At 42.4% G+C, this 22,876-nt stretch overlaps 1 protein-coding gene across 5 annotated transcripts in view; it reads right to left on the reverse strand.

Annotated features, from left to right (window-relative positions):
• The window catches only part of LOC310870102 (A-type potassium channel modulatory protein DPP6-like), an 89,976-nt gene that overhangs the window by 43,329 nt on the left and 23,771 nt on the right, over positions 1-22,876 (reverse strand). The window contains exon 1 of one of the 5 annotated variants that reach the window (XM_083781149.1): positions 21,683-22,387. The exons of 3 other annotated variants lie outside the window; for them this stretch is intronic. In XM_083781149.1, coding sequence (XP_083637275.1) covers positions 21,683-21,871 — 189 coding nt within the window. In that variant the 5' untranslated portion in view covers positions 21,872-22,387. Of the gene's footprint in view, positions 1-599; positions 718-21,682; positions 22,388-22,876 lie in introns of those variants that run through there. One more of the 5 variants, XM_083781153.1, reaches the window with a different exon arrangement.

Raw genomic sequence — 22,876 nt, forward strand, 5'->3', positions numbered from 1 at the left:
AAACTGGAAAATATAATACATCTTCAAAGTCAGACACAAGGACTGATTTACAGAAGCATTGCATAAGCCTACTGTACTTCAAAATACAAATTTGTCTGGACAGTTGACTAGTTTCCAGTTTTGAAACTCAACACAGCCCAAACACGCATGCATACGCACGCACGCACACAATCTCTCTCTCACACACGCACACACATGTATAGCAATGTCGCCTGCTGCAGTTGTAGCCTACATTAGAAGTTCATCAATCAATTATTAAAGCTTAAGTTCAAAAGTTGTGTCATGTCCACAGTATAGGGTTCGTTTCTGAATGATCACGACACGTAACCTACCTGACTACTATTATTAGATATAGCTCGATACAAATGTGCGTGGACCATTCAAGCACTGGCTAACCCATGTCTACTCTTAATTGGCACACACAAAATGCCCATAAAAAGTAGGTGAATGTAGGCTATTTCAGACACATGCTACTTAATTCTTAATTTGTTTCCTAGACGAGAATGACATTTTCGGGAATGCTTCGCATCACTTTGCCATACTTCTTAAGGCTATTAATTAGGCTACATCCTATTCTTATAAACTGTATTGAGTCCTACCTGCTCTTCCTGCTGTGCCACTTTCTCCGGCCCGTTTTGCTCGGTTGGAGAAGTCATGGTAAATAATATGAGCGGCGCGAGAGAAGCACTGACGCTGGTGACCGCTGACTGTGCAGAATGAATGCCACTAAACTAAACGGTGACGCGGAGAGAGAGAGAGAGCGAGAGAGCGAGAGAGGGGAGAGAGAGATAGGCTGCCAGCATCCCCATTAATAGCTATAGGCTACATGTACTGGATATTCCGTAGTTTAATAAACTGACGGAGAATGATATATCTCTGCATGTGTGTTCTTTGCTGTGGGTGGTCCCGAGACTCCCGACTCCCAAGTTATTCGGTCTGCTCAGACTCTGCTGCTGACAAACCTCATGGGTTTCCTATACCTAAACCACCACCATTAGCATTTTTTGCGAAGTTCTCTTGTAGGCCTACTGTACATTTTACTGTCAAAGTGCGTGTTTTATACTGAGTGAAAGATTAAAAACGAGATTATACATATTGGATACGCTACTTTACAGAAATCAAATAACAAACCAGGAAATCAATTAACAATAACAGCTAGGCCTATAACTTATTAATTTCTTAACTGAGATTTTAATTTCCCCAAATTGCATAAAGTGCTTTTTTTGGGTGGCATAGAATAATGGAGGAATTATGTGGTCTTGCATCATTTGCATAGCTGTGAAATGTCTACAATTAGATGAGTCAAGCAGAACAGTCAGATTTAGCATATGCCAAATATAGTATGGTAGCCTACAAATGGGAAGACTGCTACCTTAAACTAGCCTATAGTATCTATTTTCTTTCAAACTTTGTTCCCCATATAGTAGCTAAACACAAAATGTGACTAGTTCTTGCATCATGTTTTTGTTGTGATTTTTTCACAATGCAACAGAGAGCTCAAGGTTTGTCCTTCAACCTGCATGGAACTATATTTAGCACTTCAATTCCCTCCTTCTCACTGTTCAGCTGAGATGTGAGCAAGCTGATATTACAAGAACTCTGTCACTGCAGAGTGCGGACACCCCTATCATTACGGGCATTCCATTACATAGGGAATGGAAGCAGCAAGAATCAATGTTCAAATAAACAGTTTTGCATGGTTATAGGTTGAGTCATCATGTGAACATGTCCTTGCTGAAATTTCAATATGCTGAGAAGCTCATGTAGACTACACAATTTATAATTTAAGCATTTTAGCAGATGCCAGATGCTCTTAACCACAAGTGCAAAATCAGCAGAGTAGCCTAAGCACGGACCCTAGTCAACAAACAACAACATATCTGCATAGTAAACGGTAATATCTATTGAAAAGGTGACAAGAATTGATACAATGTTTGTAGATACTGTGTAGTTATAATAGCTACAAGAATGCTTTTAAGTAGCCTACGAGTCAAAGGCACCCACACAGAATATATCCACCCCAGCATGTTCCTATCAGCTTTAAAACAAAAGGGCTCCTTCTGCCCTGACAGTTGAAAAGCCATGCTTTATACAGTCCTACCTCCCACATAGAACAGAAATAGTTCTCACAACTTACCACTCCTACAAAACATTGGTTTTTTGGGGGGGGGGGGGGGGGGGTTTGCAGCAATATCTAGCAATATCTAGCTGTATCTCTGCATGTAGAATTGTGTCACATTTCTGTGTGTGTGCACACTATCCACATTCATGTTAGCACAGCATGTATTGTATCTATTTGTATTGCCATTCTGTTTTGGAGAGTGTTCAGCCAAAAGTCAGGGTGTCTCCATAGAGCTCCTGGCCTTTTGAACTAGTCATCTGTTAGAGGGAACTTGCCTCTGGGAGGCCCTAATGAGGCTGTTAAATAAACCCACAGACTGACAGAGAGGACACAATATTTATGAAGATTATGCTGCATAAGTTCTGTTGTAATTACAAACCTTATACTACAATCCCTGAGTTTAACTCTGAATGTAAAGATGGACTTACCGGCACAGGATCATTTTCTGAGCACTATAAATGTGACTGTGTGTAGACTGTATACTAATAATGGGCTCTATGCACACAGAATAACTCTTCCTACTTCCAGACCGCTTCCCTACTTCCATACACCTTCACAGGTGTTACTGATGATACTAATTAAGGCACTGTTCCATTTAGTGTACAGTGGTTCTCAAACCTTTTAATTTCAAGGACCCCTGTTGCCACAACAACGGGAAGCAACGCGATGTCATGGCAGTGATTTCTCCACGATTATAAAGCCTGGGTTGGGAGGGCGAGAGATCAGATTAGAAGACAGTAAGTAAGTAATTCATAACAAATATAACCAATAACACTAGTACTTCAATCCAACCTTCAAGGTGACATTAGCCCACGGCATCTCGGCTTCATAAGTAAATAATTAAGACTTGTTGAAGTCTTCATTACAAATAGGAAACTGAGTGTACAAATGGAACCACTCAGTTTGCAGACCCGTACGGGACCATTTGGAACCCACTCAAAGACACAGTGTTTCCAGTGAGCACACATGCACAATAGCAGCACCCTGTCCTTGACTCTGTTTGACCAGAATGGAACAGAGCCTTCATTAGTATCATCGGTAACACCTGGGAAGGCGTGTGTGCATAGAACCCATTGCAGAAGCTGGATGAAAGCTCCAGATGTAAATAAGTATATTTAGAGGTTTGACTGGCAATGTGATACAACCTGGTGATTTTAAAATGTCATGATTTGGAAGATGATCTCATCAATTCACAAACCGTGTAAAATCATCACCATCCTTCTCATTATCATCATCGTTGTCTATATCAATTTAAACTATCACATTGTTAAACAACCACAGGAGATTAAACCTCATCCATTGTATTGTAGTATCAAACAACCTAGAAATGTCAAAAGTGGCTAAATACCAGATAAAGAGGCGTTTCAGCACCACTTCCGTGGACAGCTCCACTGATACATTTCAGTAAAAAGACAAATAATCGTTCATCTCCTACTAAGTTTGTGAAATAAATCTATAGGTCATCTAATGCAGCCATAACACACAAAGGCATTAGTAAACTGCAGTACATTTTATGCATTTCACAATGAAGGATTACAGTTTTAATTCTCATATTTATATCCTCTCCATCATTTAACAAAAGATTAAATATTCCAATCTCTCTCTTGTTATTAGTTACATAACATTTCGATGTACAACTTTTAAGAGCCGAGAAAGACAACGGGCTATAAGAGTGCATTGTAAATACACACAAAACAAATTTAATTGGCATGAAGTGTCTGTCAAGAAAATCTAGATAAAAGAGGAAAGAAATCCGATCCAGCAAACAAAGCTAAAAAAAACACATTATATAACAACACACAACACAAATGTGTCTGGTCACATCTTTGGCAGGAAGGTGGAGATGGAGGTAGTCATCAGTCAGTCTTACCCACATGAACCCTATAGTGTCCCTAGTACTCCGGTCACAATAGGCGTACATTTGTTGAAAATAGGCAAACATTTGCCCAAAATAGACGATCAGACAATGCTGGACATGACTATTTTGTTGGACATGGGTGACCCCCTGGTGACTGTATATAGGCTTTAAGTTGTTAATTGGAGAAGGAAATAAATACATACTGTCCTTATACCAGTGATATCCAAAGCAACCAACATTAAGTATACACATCAAGGCAAGTTTGAAGCAATGACAGGTTTCCTTTACATATTCATAAGGAGGTAGTGCTAGTTCAAGTGATGATATTTGGCCCATTTCCAAGGTGTATAGAAAGATAAATACATTTGGCCATGCAAGCTCGGTAATATACCTTTAAGATAATCTGACTTGTGGATCTAGTGCAGAAGCTGCTGGTAAAATAAGAAGTCTGGAGTCGTATAAGTAGCATGGGTTTATCCAGCACTTTCTTAAAAATGAATGACGTGCATTTTCCTCCTCTGACTGACATACTGAGGGCCATCCTTTAGTGTTTCATTTAAAGTGCAGTGGTAAGTGTGTGAGCATGTACATGTTACAACATATAATGCAGCTGTGGACAACATAAGCTCTAATTTTATTTAAAATCTAGGCAATCTCTTTTTTTGTGTTGGAAGACTATGGTAAATAAACACGTTACCAAATTCTAATGTGTTGATAATATTAGACAATATAAGTAGGCAGACAACCTTTCAATTGCATGCTAGCTCCCCCCAGTGATCACCAGGTGTTTGACATGTGTTGAGGACATTTACTGTACCACAGAATGAACAAGTTACTACACAGGTTACTACACAAGTTACTACACAGTTAAGTACCAACAGACTTTATTATTATTATTATTATTATTGTCTCCACCAGCCGAAGGCATGGGGGAGAGTATGTTTTGCACTCCGTCCGTGTGTCCGTCCGTCCGTGTGTCCGTGTGTCCGTCCGTGAGCAGCTAATCTCGGCCACCGTTAACCCGGTCGATGCCAAATTTTGCACACACACTCCCTGGATGCCAACCATGAACCTCTGCCCCAAACTTTCCAGAACGGCCTGTTATAGCGCCACTAGGAGGCAAAACACGTTTTTGCACAGTACACCTACAGATTGTGTCCAAACATCACGCAAATTGGTACACAGTCTCTCTAGAGCCATTCAACCAAACCGGTCTTTCAGATTTCTCAGACTCCATCCTGATTGGTTAAGATTGGCTTCCAAAATTCACAGGAGTGCTCAGTTTCAAACAAAATGCTGCAAATCATGAACACATCGCGTGATTTCCGTGAAATTGTGCACCCACATTCCCACTAGGCCGAGGACGAAATGCCACATGAACAACTTCAACTCAGCCTCAAGGTGGCGCTATAACTGTCCCAAAAGTGTTTTTACCTCTAATTTACTTTTGTTGCCCTTTTATCCAACCACCAGATGAAGGCAAGCTGCAATGTCCTACATTCCTATCCTGGTGGAGACCTGTGCCCAGAAGGGCACTTTTTCTAGTTATTATTATTATTATTATTATTTATTTATTTATTTTTGCGGATATATGGCAGACAGATGATCTTCTAGATTAAAGGCTGGTTGCACAAATTGTTCTCAAGCAATAAGCCTATTATCTGTCTGTTAATGAGTTACTCCCTAACGACCTATACATATTAATTGAAACCCAGGGAGCACACCAGCAGCTAATGTATCTGTTCACTGGTCTGCCATATAACCAGCAGCCACTTTCCCCTGTGTCACCTGTGTTCAAAGGTTCTGTCATTACTTTCCCGTGTATAATAATAATAATTAATATTATAATAATTATAATGTATTATTATTATGACACAAAAGGCTATAACTATAATGACACAAAGGTTTTGTGTGCCCTATAATGACAACCTTAGAGGGATGATCCAGGATCACAATACCAGGCAGTCAGAAGATCGCTCGGATCAACAGCTCTGTTGATTTAGGACCAAAGCTGTTCCCATTTAAACCTGGCGCCAGCTGTCAGTCCGGGCGGTTCAGTCATCAATCTCATCCCCGGGGGGGGGGGGAGAGTCGAGTGCCCTCTGGCATCTCTCCAGGTGGCACACAGACACAGACCCTGACCTTCCCTGACTCGCTCCAGCAACTCTCCAACTGGCGATTAACACACCTGGCTCTCAGATAGCCCATCACTGAGATGGGCTATCTGTTCACAAGTTTCACTGTCTGTCACCTGGGCCGGTGCTGGATGGAACATGGAGGCGGGGTTAGAGCAGTAGGCCATCATACTGCAGTTTGTCACAGACAGTTAATTTGTAGGCTAAAACATTTGGTTCTCAAATTGGGGTTTTGGGGCCTCGGGGACCTCCATGGGGTTCCTTGAGGGGTCCCCAGCTAAATTAGTTATTTGGCATTAAATCAGTGTAACCGTATCTACATGGGCTGTTTTTGTACGATGTTTTTCTAGAAAATAGCAGATTTTTCAAACTCATTAGTTCAGCCCTGAGCTGAACTGACCTTTTACCACAGTGATTCTCAGACCTTTTCATGTGAAGAAGCCCCAAATTATTATATACTATATATTCTTTAGCTGGCTAATAAGCCGCTAATGAAGAAGAAAATCAAAACAAAACGGTAATGGTCATGGAGATAACAAGAGTGTGTCAGCACTCATTTAGAGAGCATTAACCTATCTGCTGATCCAGGCCTCATAAAACAGACTTATGAGCGTCATGAACTTCACATCTCCTCATTAATGGCCAGCAAGAGAGCCTTAATAAATTAAAAACAAGTAAGTTACCATCCAAATCTAATAAAAGAAAGAATGATTAACTGCAACAGGGGTGTACATTTAGGTCAGGACCAGAGATACTTTAAAAATAGAGCCTTCAGGAAGCCAAGAAAAATAAATAAACGATTGATCGGATACAAGCAAGTTCGCGGACGACACCACAGTCATAGGCCTGATCACAAACGATGATGAAACGGCCTACAGGAGAGAAGTGGAGAACCTGGCACAATGGTGACGGGCTCTCAGTGTCGACAAGACAAAAGAGCTGATCCTCGACTACAGGAGACCTCCCAGAGACCACTCTCCCTGCAGTTGAACGGTTCAGAGAGTTCAAATCCGTGGGAGTACACATCACTATGCACAGCTGCACCGACCTCAACCGCAGAGCAATGCCCCCCCCCCCCCATCATAGACCTGTATACGACGATCGTTGTGTCACCAAAGCTCGTGAAGTTTTGAAAGACCCAAGCCATCCCAACCGCAGACTGTTTGAGAAGCTGCCGCATGGAAAACGTTTTCGCAGTCTCAAAGCCACTGGAAACAGACTGCAAAAAGCTTCTGTCCCTGAACAATCAGATACATGAACGAACTGATAAGAACCAGAGCGAAACCAGGCAAAGGAAAAGCTAGCCCCCCCCCCCCCCCCCCCGCCCCCCACACACCCCCTTCTTGCACTATCAGGCTGTAATTGCACCTTTTAAACTAAAATTGCTGTATATATGGAACAATTGCACCATCTTAAACTAAATTGTGTTGTATATAATGGAACATAACCTACTGTGAAGCTGTTCACATAAGGTTTACCTAACTTAGCTACTACAGGGAAACATGCACATGTACATAATGTTACTATTTTATTTTATTGTTTGAATGCTCTTTCTTGCACTCTTATGCTATCCCTTTGTTTGCTGTGCTTGCTGTGTTTTGTTGTTTGAATGTTATGCTATCTAGTGTATATGCTGCTGCATTGTCTGTAAGGAAGCCAAACAAAAATAAGTTTTACTCTTATGTACCTGTACACAAGATGTAACAATAAAGTACAACCTTGAACCTTGAGCACACGATGAATGTATCAGCATTGTTTTATTGTAATCCAGACTAAGGAAGCATGAGTCACCAACAACAGTCATAAAAAGCCATTTTATACAGCACACAATAGAGCTGCATCTTTGCCCAACTGTGGGTTTTAAAAGGATTCCCATCATCGGGCTACAGACCAGTCTGCCTTCCTGGTACCAGCCAATAGTGCCTGGGGAGCTTACAGTATGCTTAATAATTTTCCATTTCCACTATTTAGTCTTTTATTGCTACTTTTTGGGATGAAACGCAAAACATGTATACATTTTCACTGTGTGATGCTGATTGCATCAAGTGAAACAGGCTCACCCAGCTGAGCTTCCAAGTTTGCCTGCAGCCTATAAGCCAAAAAGCAGGTTATCTTACAAAATGCATTACACAAGGTCCCTCTTGTAAAACACAATGAACTGAATGGCTGCCTCAACGTAAAACAAATACAAGGATTTCACCGCTGCAATGTTGCTACAGTAACTTGCTACCAGCTGTATTGTACGTATACGTCAAAGATGTTGACACTGTGCATGTAGGGCCTGCATGCACTGACTGCCTACATTAATACGCACAGACACATGCATTATCACATAATGCTTATGTTCTGGCATGTAATAATGCACTAATAACTAGATTAAGTGCCCATCGGGGGCCGGGCACAGGTCTCCACCAGGATAGTTAAGTTATGCAGAAATTGGCCTCATGGTGGCGCAACAACAGGCAGATGTGGAAAATGCAGTGCAAAGGTTTTGTCTTGGCCTCTAGGGAGTGCGCCTACAAAGTTGTACACAAATCGGTGCAATTATAGGCAAGAACACAAATTTGCCTGTTAGCGGTTAGCGCCACCATGAGTCCGCTTTTTTTAAGTGGCATTTCTTCCTCTGCTTAGTGATACTGTGTGTGCATAATTTCACGGAAATTGCACGCTGTGTTCATGATTTGAGGCATTTTGTTCAAAACGGACAAATCTGCAGAACTTTGGAAGGCAATCTTAGCCAATGGGGATGGAATTTGGGGACGCGGAGTGGTCCGTGATGATCACATGACTATAGAGACAGTGTATCCAGAGTTGCGTGATTGCTCTCCCTGCTCGGCTTCCCTCCTCTAAACACATGGCAGTTGTGTTTGCATAGACAGTCAAGCCCAATGCACAGCGGTTGATTCCAACCCCTATAGAGCGTCGCAGTCCCGCCCCCTACCAGGGCCCAGGAAATTATTCTCCGTTCATTTTACTCATAGACATTTCAGAAAGTATTTATTTAAAGACGGTTACGCCGTGGACAAAGCCAACTCTTGTCGTGACAAATCATGACAACAAACACCATTTTTTGGGCCGAACGAATAATTAGAAAGAAGAAAAAACGGCAGGTTACAACACTTTTTATGTTGTTTTTATTCTTTGTAATTATTTGTTTGGTCCAAAATATTGTGTTTGTTGTCATGAGTTGTCACGACTCGAGTTGGCTTTGTCCGCGGCGTAACCGTCTTTAAATAAATACTTTTTGAAATGTCTATGGGAAAAATGCATTGGGAATCATTTCCTGGGCCACTCGTCGTCATGAATTGGGCCGGGACTGCGACACTCTATAGACAGGTACATTATGCTTGTGCCACCCTATTGCAGTAGCGTATAGAAGAGTGAAGTCAATTGAATAAGCGGTTCTCCAGGATTAGACTGCTGAATCTGCTGAATCTATCAACAGTACAGTGAGTGAAGTAGTATAAGTACAGTTTCTCTACAGTTATCCTCAACAGTCTCTCAAAGATTGTCAATGTGCATCCTACTAGTATTCATCAGTGTGCCAAAGTCCAGGCAGACAAAAGTCAGTTAACAGTGTTCTTAAAGTTTCTTATAGTTTCTCGTGGGGGTCTAGCTTGGTTTAGTCTATATTGTTATGCTTTGTAAGAATGGCTGACAAAGCACGGTGGGTTTGATGTAGCATTGCTTAACCAGAAGTAAAGTCCATTAAGTTATTTCTAACCTGCATCCTCTGTGTATGGCTTTAAGAGCTCACTGAAGTCACTTAAGTAAAAACATGGCCCTTTGAAATACCTTTTATTCACACAAATAATGACAAAAAGGCTGCTATGATGCACCGTAAGTCAACTTTGAGATGTTATGTTTATCCTTCACTGACATTTCTATGTTTTGAACATGCACCTCTGTTCTATAGTCTATATTACTATATATATCTACACCACCACTATAACAATGCCAATGCATCACATCTCATGCTTGCCTCCTTGGTCAGACCGAAATACTAGGACTTATTAGAGTAAAAGCTTTTACAATATTTCCCGAACACTGTCTATTTCACATATTTCATCAGCTCTTAGGCTAGAGTAGTAAGCAATGTAACGTACTTTGTTGTATGACAACAAAGTATAAATTAAGCTTAAGTGGACGTTCCACTCACCCACAATCTCTCCAATCTGGACAACTTGCGTGTTTTCATTCTGTGAGCGTTGTGTGTGAGTGACAGGATGAGAGGGTGCGAGAGAAGTGATGTGAATGCAGAGAGGCTGAATGAACAAGACAAGACACACCTTATAGCTCTCAGAAAAACCGAGACCACACTCAGCGTTTTAGCACAAGTTTCCACGGATGTTCAGACACGCACGCACACGCACACATGTACATGCACTCCGTCCAACTGATACACTGCCCTAATGCTAGATCCTGCCCCGAAATGTAGACAGGTTTCATTAATGAGACCCCATGCATGCAAGACCAAGAGGTCCGAATCTGATACCGGACTATCAGAACAAGGCTGGTCAGCCAGTACAATGAAGGAGGCCTCTAGTCTATACTCTGTGTGTGTGTGTGTGTGTGTGTGTGTGTGTGTGTGTGTGTGTGTGTGTGTGTGTGTGTGTGTGTGTGTGTGTGTGTGTGTGTGTGTGTGTGTGTGTGTGTGTGTGTGTGTGTGTGTGTGTGTGTGTGTCACAACAATCACCATAAAGCCACTTACCAGGGCCATTAGCACTACCCCATGCCATTCAGCACAGATCAGCATTACACACAGAGCCAGGGCCACTTTAAAGCGCTTTACCCAGGGCTGTTCATCCTCTATGCACCCCCCCCCCCCCCCCCCCACACACACACACTCGCATCCCACCCACCTACTGTATGCTTCCCTCAACGCCAAGGAGCATCCACACAGGCACTGTAAGAAATACAGTACAGTTATAATAAAATTTCACACACGCACTCATGCACGCACGTAGCCACGCACGCACACATACACCTTTATCCTTTATATAAAAGTAGTATGAGCACTGCGCTCATGTCATGGCAATTTATTGATTAGGCTGCTAATGAGACACTGCAATATTTATTGGTGACTCATATTCAGTCATGTTGCCTCATTGTCTGCATGTGAGAAATGTTGAACGAATACAAAAAGTCTCTTTCATTCTGCACCGAGCGGTAATGATCTATAGCCCGTGAAGGTCTTCATCTTTCACACTCACTCAGCCGTTCACACAGCTTTGTGAACCAAACAGGCAGAAAAATATGATCTCCTCCTCCAGATAAATTGTGGTTTTATGTGTATTAATACCAGCCACAATATCATCCAAAGTCTTATACTGGAGATGTCTTACGTTATACTAGTCTCCAATGTCTTACACTAGAGATCACATGTATACACTACAGTGATTTAAAAAGTCACTGTATTCCCATGATGCGACAGCCTGGAAAATCAACCATAGAGTTAATCTCCCTGGCTTTGTTTTGTGTTTCAATGTTTCTTTTTTTTCCTTTAGTTGTTAAGCCAATTCCCTTCAAATGTCATGTGTTATCTACTGCTGCCCTTACTCATTCACCTGCCAATGAGGAGCCCCCATCGGGAAGACGGAGCGCCTCCATCCTCGTTCAACACCCACCACTGACATGCGCCTCCCTAGCCCAAAGGAGTCGCTGGTGCAGCGACAAATGCCCTCCCTGCTCCATTAAACATGGCCAATTGTTGCTCGTATTGACACTTGGCCAAGCCAGACACAGCCATCAATCTCAATCTCAATCAGTCTGGTGAACAGGAACTTCACCCTTTACTTTATCCCTTTGCATCTCAATCTGACATGGCTCCCAATCTCCCATGTAACACCATAAATCCCAGTGATCTCTCTCTCTCTCTCTTTCTCCACCTCCCCAGAAGTAGACAATCATTCATCTAGTAATCCCACCTTTGCTTAATTCCATGTGGGCAACAGCCAGAACCTCATCACAGAAATCAGGGCTTGACTCTCAAACCAGGCAAATTAAATTTCCCCTTCCACCCGAGAAGTTCTGGGAAGTGGGAAGCATTCTATTCCCAGATTCACAAGTCGACTACTTCCATCCCCCGACTCAGAGAAAGGATCAGTAGAAATGATTAAATAATGGAACATGCAATAGACAGACAGGGGTATTGGCACCGAGAGCAGTGGTGGGGGGAATCCACACAAAACTATGAAGACATACACAAAATGTTCATTTACTAAATGTATTTGACTCACATTATGTACACTCATGATTGTACCCAGCCACAGTCCCGACCAGAGGACACTACTTAGAGACATTCTAATAATTTCCACCTTCATAGAGAGGTAATATGGTTCTGGTGGTGCTTGAATCAAGCCAGAGGTCTAGACAGCAAGCTTTATTTATCAGAAGACTGGACCAGAGCCACACAAAAAGTATAATGTTCCTATTGTGCCCTGTTGACTGTAGACATGTCAGTCTTGGCATCTGACTGGGAAAGTAAGTTGCTGCAGTGCTTCTAACACTGAGACATACCGTATGGAGCCAGCTGAATAGCTACTTCAGTTGTTGTACTACTCAGTGCGTGGGTGCGTGCGTGCATGCGTGTGCGTGCGTGGGTGCATGCATGCCTACTTATTTTGGTGGAAATTGGCATGTCTGAATGGAGGGTTGCGTCATGATTCAAGTATTCTAGGGCTAAATACATTTAGACAGTATGATCTATACTCTGGTATAGTGCCATCATGAGGCCAATTTGAAAATGATGCATACATGAAACGGGCTGATCAGTCCAGCATTTTGCCACATAATCTCCAGACAGACAGACAGACAGATGGAGATAGCTATTTTTTGGTCAGTCAGATATTCTCTGTATGTTGTGACAGGCTATGTTTGATTGGTGAAACAGAGTCATGCGACAGAGCTAAATCAAATTGTCTCTGACAAGTCTCTCTGAGAGTTTGTAACAAACTGAACATGCATTGAATAAGAAACAAAAGGAACAAGTGGAATATAGCCAATGTGAAAGTAAGATATTTTACTCCACAAATACAACAGTAAAAGTGGAATAATATGTTGCATTAAAGCTATACCCTTAACCCCAAGTACAATGAATTCAAAAACATATAGTGTGAATTCTGTATAAATATATTAAACTCATCACTACCCACCTTTACTGTCGCAGTGGAAGTTTCCTGGCTGTTTCCTGGCTGTATAATTGCCATTGTTGATGAGAGAATCTGCCTGTGTGACCCAACAGATTATTGGTGCCTGATGTCAGTCCACTGTGACAGGCAACTAGAGGAATGGCAGCTCCCACTCCACTGTACTAATTCTCTACAGCGGAGATAGCCAGATAGTGGAGAGACACTATTTTGCCTAAAGGTCTATCTATCGTAATGGTCTATCTCCATTATTCACTCCATTAGTCTGACCGTCTTCTCAATTACTTCTCAAGTTGTCTCCTTACTTTTCAGTTGTGGCCATCAATAAAACACGTCAGTGTTAAAGATTTGGGGCACCAATGTGACCTATATGGCAAATTCACCCTTGGGGCGATTCATACAAAATACATTGAATAAATGACACGGTATGATATAAATTTACAGGTAGATGTCAATCTCAGAGGAATTAAAAGGAACCAGAAAACTACGTAATTGTGAGCCTTTCAGGTTAGAAAAGGTTCCAGGTAGAGTGCATTCAAGGTAGAGTGCATTCTGAGGAGGCATCAAACATTAAGAGAGTGTGTGTGTGTGTGTGTGTGTGTGTGTGTGTGTGTGTGTGTGTGTGTGTGTGTGTGTGTGTGTGTGTGTGTGTGTGTGTGTGTGTGTGTGTGTGTGTGTGTGTGTGTGTGTGTGTGTGTGTGTGTGTGTGTGTGTGTGTGTGTGTGTGTGTGTGTGTGTGTGTGTGTGTGTGTGTGTCCTTGCGGTAGAGGATGGTTTTGTTAGGTCAGGTTCTCCGTTTGAGCTATGAGTACGTTTACATGAGGACTGAAACCCCCTGTTAATTTCTGAATAAAAGTAAAATCCTATTAAAAGTTGTCATGTAAACACCTATGCAAAAACTTAAATCCGAATGAAAATGCTCAATGCGATTTATAAACCATTCCGATGTAACTGACCGGATTATTCCGATGTTGAATGCGATTTGAGAGAAAATTGGACTCATTCTGGTCTTTCTGAGCATGCTCATTTCCAACGGGCTCCAACTCCAAGGTGCTTCCAAGGCGCTCATTTCCAACATGGGCCAAGGGAATATAAGTTAAGTTATATCATGGAAGATCACCTATCAAATCATGCACTGGCAGCTATTTTACAAAAAAGCCCTAATAATAGCCTTTATTGTAGCTGGAGTTTCCACTCTTAATTTAGAACAGCTTACACATTTCATGCCTCCCTAATGTGGAGAGTTCTCATTCTGTTTATTTAGCCTACAGTTAAAGCTGACGCTCTCATGCAAGGCCCGCTACGATTTAAAAGGTAAACATTAAATTGTCTCCTGCCTGGGATATGAAATATCACTCGCTTAGCTATAGGGAGATATTGTGCGTTGGAGCTTCAGTTGTCCTACCTGACACCAGGGTGTAAGGTGACCACCTCCAAACCACTGCAGATGTATTAGTTATATTGTATTAACATGTTCTACTGTACATTAGAATACGTTCTGAAATGCAGCTTTAAATTAAATAAAGGACTCTTTGGAGGAGAGGACACGTCGTCTGACCTACCATCTGGCTGAAAGCCCTCTACTAAACCGAGAGCTTTCAGCCATTCCACCATTCGTTCTTCTAGCATCATCAAGCGATGCCTCCCCGACAATTAAGCCTTTCTCGGGCCAGGAAAGTGCTCTGATTAATGCTCCTCAGTCTGTTTGACACATCTGTCAAATATAGTTTGTGTTTTGTTAACTGCATAACCACTCCAAGTCCTCACCTCAAGGATCCCACATAGCTGTGACATTAGACATTACCAGTCTTCTATTGGCTCTGGTTTTGACATCACAGCTTGGGTCAGTCATCTGGCTTTGAGTTACAAGGCCCATAAAGAAAGAAAGGGCCGGTGAAATCGGAATACTTTGTTCTCTTTCTCATTGTAACGGGCTCTATGCACATACACACCATTTTGGAAAGAACTTGGGCCCCCTCCCTATAGGTGTTTCCGATGATACTATTGAAGGCTATATTCTATTCTGGTCAAATAGAGTCTATTGTGCATCTTGGCTCACTGGAAACACTCTGCTACACAGTGGGTCTCAAAGTATCCTTGAGTGGGTTCCAAACACTGAGTGTAACACTGAGTGTACAAATGGAACCTAACAGGTCCATAATGGCCTTAATTAGTATCATCTGTAACTGTGAAGGACGGGGCCCGGAAGTTATTTAGTATGCATAGAGGCAGAGCCCATTGTACATTCATTGCCTGCTCCCTGTGTCTAAGCTGGTCCATTGACTGTAACATAACAGCCTCTAGTGGCAAAAAACACACAATGCAAGGAAACAAACCCTAGGTCTAGTGTTTTATTTACTGTATAGAGATATATGTAAATGGTATTTTAATTGACTCATTAAAAAAACAATAACAAAACTGAATATACATTTCAGAGCTTTCTTAAAAGCCATCTGCCAACTGCCATCTATCTTACCTTTACTGTAAATCCCTTATTATCAGTTTGCCTTTTAACAAAGATAATCCTCAAAAGTCAAATGAAGAGATTAGTAAGGACCTTATGGTATGAAGGTGAATAGAAAATAAGCACACGCTGGGAAAATACTTATATTTAGCTATCGAGACACAGAACATTCTAATAAGGCAACAGAAGGTTTAAGATTCATGGTGAAGTTGACACCGCAGAGGAAGATTGTCTCTGGTGGGAAATGAAGGAAAGGATGCCTCACTGCCACCAGGCACCAGGAAATACGACAAAATAGACAGCCAGAGTCATTTTGCACGACAAGCATTCAGCCAACAAACTGCATGGTTACTCCTGGTTAAACAAAGAGTCCAATGGGGAAACCAAAACGGTGGGGGTAAGAAAGTTTACGGACAGAGAGGCTGACAATGTTTCCAGGGTGCCCACAGTGCAAGAGTTACAGTATCTATACAAGCTGTCAAAGACCATACTCAACAATCAACTCCACCAACTAATAAACATGCAGAAACTTCTGCTCATCTTTCTGTAATGGAACACTTCTGTTCTCATTTAAACTATGACTAATACCTCCTGTCAGTTCCAGTAATAATATTACAAATGACGGAGGGATGGTCTCGGAGAGAGAGAGGGATTGAGACTGGGGCCCACACTGGCATGCTGTTGACAGGGGGTGTGGTGGCAGGCAGGGGTGCTAGGGAATGATCGATGGTCTGTCAACAGAGAGTTGAAGTGCCGGGTGGGGGGGATGAATGACCTGTTGAGAAGCCCCTGGGGGATGGAGCTGTAAAGGCAGCTCGATGCTGAGTGACAGGAAGTCTTATGAAGAGAGATGAAATCTCGTATTCACAAACTACCTCCAGAGAGAAGTGGCCAGGAGGACCGGCTGTTTCATTACATTTTATAACTGAGGGGTGGGGGAGGCAGTCGTGGTGGTGGGGGGAGGCCTAGCGGGCTCCCACAATAACGGTTGCCTCTGCCTCATGCTGTGACAGTTGGAGGAGCTGAGTGGGGCTCTTGGTGAGTCTTGTGAGCGCTGCGTCATCTCCAGATGGCGATCGGCGCCACCAGCGAAAAAACGGTGTCTGCGTGCGTGCTCACTGAGATTACAGACTCGGCCCTCTTCACCTTTGCAACCATAGCAACACTTGAGCACGGCGCCCTGCTGTGGATGCTGTCCTGAGGGGAGGGGGAAGCTCGCTTTTATGACATCCAGGCTGCTCTAGATGTCCTTTATTACCTGCTGACTTATGGCTGAGTGGGCAGTAATTGCCCATCTTGCATTTTATTTTTTTATTAATAGGGTTTGGTATTGTGTGGTAGGCATATTGCAAGGGTATACAAAAGCTTTGTGTGTTTTTCTCACAAATGAGAATTCTTTATAAAGAATTTTCCTGGGAGCTACAATTCAGTGTGCGGACATCCCTTCCTTTTTCATTGTACGTATTTTTTGACCAGCACCTGTAGAATTTCTGGAGATATGCGTGCTTCCTGTCGTATCCTTTCTCACAAATGAGACCTTGCTTATACAGGGCTGATTGTGGTTATCTGTACAAAATGATTTAAGCACAAAATGAAAATCCCACTGCCACTGGCCTCACCTATGTTAATCATGGTATTATAAGATTCATACAGGTTAAGGTAACAGCAAAGGCCGGTAATCTCTAATGTTGGCACTGGCAGTATGCAATCGAGTCTGTAATATATAAGGCACTATAGGCAAGCTTCAATATGCAGCCATAAACTTGACATATTGCTGTTTGCTCGGCACAAGAGCTCTCAGTTCGATTTCCATGAGGACACACACACTATTAAACCTCACTGCTCTTTCTGTCCTCGGACTGCTCTCCAAGTTGGGACAGCCTGGTTTAGTTGAGCTCTGGACCCTGAACGCCATGCACCCAATCAGCCAAGATGGAACATTAGACTAATACCTGGGAACTGGGCCAGACGACCTTATACGGGATCACTGCACACACATCTGGAGTATGTTTCAGTAGTGAATACAGGTGTGTGTGTGTGTGTGTGTGTGTGTGTGTGTGTGTGTGTGTGTGTGTGTGTGTGTGTGTGTGTGTGTGTGTGTGTGTGTGTGTGTGTGTGTGTGTGTGTGTGTGTGTGTGTGTGTGTGTGTGTGTGTGTTGCATTCCTTGTGCATGTGCGCAACAGCATGCATGTTTGAATATACATTAGGGATGTCCCGATACACTTTTTTCTGCTTCCGATCCGATTCCGATACCTCAATTTCTGTGTTAGCCGATACCGAATACCGATACCAGTGTCATGATCTCATGTTGTGTTTATAGCTATATCTCGTATTGTGTTTATAGCAGACTCCTCACTCAAATGTGCACTTGCAGTTTGGGCAACTCCAAAGCAAACACATGCCCCAACATTTTATTCGCCTGCCATAGTGTCAACCCCTTACCCCTGTGTCGGATCTGTGGTTAGACTGGCATATTCAACGATACCGATATGACCCGATATGACAAATAAGGGCCGATCCGATACAGTATCGGGACATCTCTAATGTACATTGTGTGTTTGCACACATGTGTTTCTACAAGGCTAATGTAGTGAGTCCTTTTGCATTAGAATCCATCATGACTCACGTCATGTTTACCTCAGTCATGCACCCAGGGTGATTTATCATCCCCTTTGAACTGTCGGAGCAACACTGTGTGATCCACAGCCAATGTGAAGGATGACGATGAATGTTTGATACAGCAGGCCTTGGCTGTAAACTAAAGCAGGCACCTTTAGTCTAGCAAAGCCATAAGAAAGATCTATCAAACAAAACAAACGTTTGTGAGTCATCGTTGTGTAAAGCATTTTAAAAAAGAGGGACAGGAGTCCACTAAGTAAATTCAGCTTCAAACTAGTACATGCAATATTCAGCTGTCAATGCAATGCACACATAAGCCTATAATTCAAATACTCACAAAACAAAATTAACAGACTGCTTCTAAGGTCTGGCGTTAACCCCCAGAGAAATAGCCTGCATAGCTTTGCAGTTTACACACCACATCTTTCCCCTAGAAGGAATTGGAGCTTCCTCTGACTCCAGCAGATGGGCACTTATGTAGGACACTCTGCAAAGCTTGAATATGAGCTGTCAATACTGAGGGCAGTGAAAGGGAAAAATGGATTTCTTTGCATATGGTCAACTGAAAGTTGGATATCTAAAAGTACCAAATGTACAATACTAATAGCTTAAGAGAGAGACAAGGAGGTGTGCCTAAGTGTACTGTTTAATGAAGGAACCACTGTTGAACTATCTGAACTATCTGAGAGATAAGAATAGCAGCCAACTTAATTATCCATGATCAATTAAACATCATAGTCGATAGAATTATCAACCAATGAGTTTGTGGGGCAACATCTAGTGAATAGACAGAAGACTTAACAGTTATATCAGATGGTGTGTTATGACAAGTTTAATGTCAAACCTGCACGAAGCTATTCGTTTTGTCACCATGAGCATGTCTGCGTCAGTGACCTTGCACTGACACATTCTGACATTGTTTGATTGGACCAAACAATGGGAGGCCTTAAGGTTTGCCCTCTGTTTGCTGTACACAAAAAATTATACAGGCCACCTTGTATATGGTATCCCGCACCACTGGTCACTATGCTTAAAATGTCATTCTATTTCTGGCAGTCACATAGCAATTTACTTTAATTGATTAATTAAGCAAGGCTTCCAGTCTTGCCATTAGCAGTAAAGGATAAAGAGACATAAGTACTGTTTGGCTGCCAGGTAGCACAATCTGTGGCAGACAATAGAGTGCTAACAGACACAGTGCACAGTGAAAATTAATCGACTGTCTAAAAAAAAAAGAAACGCAGTCCAGCACAGTCTCTCTAGGACTCATCAAACTATGATGCAGTAAAACAGATTAACAGCTAGTGAATAGTGATATTTTCAGCAAAAACTATTATTTCTACCAGTTTTAACAGAACAGTTTGTAAACCGCTATTCCTCCGCTAACTGTAAAGGATTTAGAAATATAGGCAGATATTACAGATATAATAGACAAAGGAAAATATCATAGTATACTTGTAAATAAAAGCAATAGGTTAATTCAAACACTTTTGGAACTAGTCTCAATATCACCAGTGGCAAAAGGCAATTTGATGCTCCAGCACAATATCTCCAGTGGAAAAAGGCAATTTGATGCTCCAGCACTGGAGGGCGTCATGGCTAAAGGTGACCTCAAGGTGAGCAGTGTATGCATGCTGAATAACTATATGCCACCAAATAACTGAGCCATCTGGGATTGTCATTCACTCTTAAGTGATTGATCAGGTCAACTGCATGTCACCCTCCAAGAAATAGAGCATTATAGTTGAAGGAAAAAGTTATATAGCAGGAAAATAGCTGAGACTATAAGTGAACTGACCATCACTGACCAACACTAAACGGTGTGACTCGTGCAGTTGTGTCATTGTTTTCAGCACCTGCAGTATCACATGGCGTCTATGTTGACAGCATTATCACTTGGCTCTCATCGTGACAAACATCAATTATTCAGAATGACGACTAAGCGATGGCGGCATGTCTTCTCACTGCCACCTTTCATAAAGAACAGGCCAGAGAAAGGTGCCGTGCTTATGACTCCGCTATATAAATGTAATCGGTAAACCTTTACTAACAGAATTCATCTCATACACTGAAGTATGTCAGCACAAAAGTAGGGAAAGGAGGCTGAAAAACAGCCCAGAAGACACGCACATCTATAACCTAATAGGCTGGGCACCGGATCAAAAACAGTGATGTAGTTCAAGGATAAAAGAGTCCGCACACCAATTTCTGCTCCCACATCTTTTACTTCAAGTGGTTGAAGTGCCACTTGAAGTAAAATATATCTGGGAGCAGAAACTGGTGTGTGGAACTAGCACAAAAGGGCCCAAAGCTTTACCAGCTGAACATAATAAACTGTCATATTTTATATAGACAACAATAATTAACTCCTAAAATATAAAGGATCATACAATGAGATATTTCCTTGTCAAAATGCACTAAAGTGAACCTCCCTTTCTCAAGGTAAAGTCAACCTTACAGTGTTAAAATGGCAGGCTAGGCAAACATGATTTTGATTTTTGCACTTACAAGGACAAACCATGTGGACTAAAGCATGGACAGATAACAGGGCGATTTCAGCACCATGGACAGTGGAAAGCTCAAGCGAGCGATATAGCCTATACGACCCAAAGGGGCTGTTAGGTGCTAGGTTATCTCTCAACACAGTTTAGCAGCTTCTCAAACGAAAATAATAATAAATAATATATTTTTGCCAATGGTTTTCCAGACTGGGTTCTGGGCAGCAACACTAACTATGTAAATAGGCCTATACATTAATCACAGATCGTGAGAAGTGAGATCAACATAATTACAGACAGAATATGATGCCTTTGAGCTTTGAAGCTTGTGCATTGGACAAAAGACAGACAGACATCGATTACGTCAGGTTTTACACGCACAATCCATAATTTAATTTTGATAGTGTATAATTCCCCCCTGAATTGAATTCACACACTGTGTAACTATATGCCTATATACTGCACTTCGGACATTTTGCTCTGGAATAGGGATCGACGAAAGAAAGAAAATATATGCTACACTATTATAACGATGAAACGACTGCATTTGGCAATGTTGGCATGGATGAACAGTGTTGAATTCAACCGTGATCAAATATTAAAAACATTCTCAAACTTTCTCGAGCTTCCCGTAATGCTGAAGTTTGCGCTGCTGTGCTTCGATCCGTATCTATAGCCTAAACCTACTGTGTCTCCAGCAGTCCAGCTGCTATATTGAATATAGGCACAGCCTATAAACCATTGTAAACGTGTTCGAAAGGAAAGTCAAGGCCCCATAATAAGTGACAAGAAGTTAAACTATCTTGTAAAATAAAGGGCTAGATAAGTATAGCTTACATCCTCGTCGTCTTTCGCGTTTTTCTTTCGGCAGTGAGGCCCCGGGCCGTCGACGGGGGTCTGGGGGGTCTTCCCTGTGTTCTCCTCGTCTGGAACCTGTCCACCGAGGAGGTGGCTGGCCTCAGGTGGGTGCGGGAAGGAATTGTTCGTGTTTATCTTCCCGGTGAATCTCTGATATAGTGAAGCCATAAGTCCAATCCGCGAGACAACCACTACAGCATGTCACAGCAGAACAAACTAGTGGTCTCGTCTGAAGAGATTTTAGACTATAGAGGGGGGTTTGTTTTCTGGATAGCTGAGGACCGATGGCGGACGTAGGCTATAGCCTATACACTCCCCCCCCCCCTCCCCCCGGGATATAGAGCACAGAGATGAAGAGACAGTCAAATAAGCAAATAGCTCACAAACGGCAATAGAAAGCAGACATAAAACTAAATATTTTATGTCGATGTATTTGCTTTGTCCGGGCGCACAAAAGAAGCGGCGGGCTCCTACAGTATAGGCTAGATGTCAATAGTTGTTCTGTTCTGTATTCACAGCACGTTGTTCCTCTTCTTCAGTTCCTTGATGCCAGCCAGCCTCCTCACAACGAGATAGCAGCCAGATGCTGCTCTGTTGCTGCTGCGAGTTTCCAATCAGACATTTGATCGTCCAGACAGTGGATGGATAGTGCGTGGTCCACACACAAAAGTAAAAGATAATATTTCAACACTGTCAGCTCTGTGTTTGGCGACGGGTTGGTTGTAGTAGTGTGTGTATGAAGAGTGTGAAGGGCGCTGGGAGAGCCAGTGGCACTCTCTGCAGACGCGCTCTGCATGAGAAGTGACCGACCAGGCAGCGGGCTGAAAACGGCAAAGGGATGGAGTCTAGTCTAGTCTAGATACGGCCCCCCTGAAGAATACAACACCACAGCAGAACGCCCCCAATGTTAAAAAAAAAAACACGAATAAACATTAGACACACGAATATGTTAATGCATTCATGAAGCAGGGCGTGTAATTTTTTGTTCAAATATTTGCACATTAAGGTCCAGGTATACGGAACTCGAGTGCCCCTCGGTGGCGCTTTGTGCTAGGACACTCTTTCTATAATAATTATAGAAAGAGTGTCCTAGCACAAAGCGTGCCTATATTATAGGCACATGTTCAATATCATAGGGCAGGCAGTCACAGCCCCTTGGGTGAGTGAGTAAAA

This window comes from Protomyctophum parallelum, assembly GCF_964188405.1.
Source record: "Protomyctophum parallelum genome assembly, chromosome: 14".
NCBI lineage: Eukaryota > Metazoa > Chordata > Actinopteri > Myctophiformes > Myctophidae > Protomyctophum > Protomyctophum parallelum.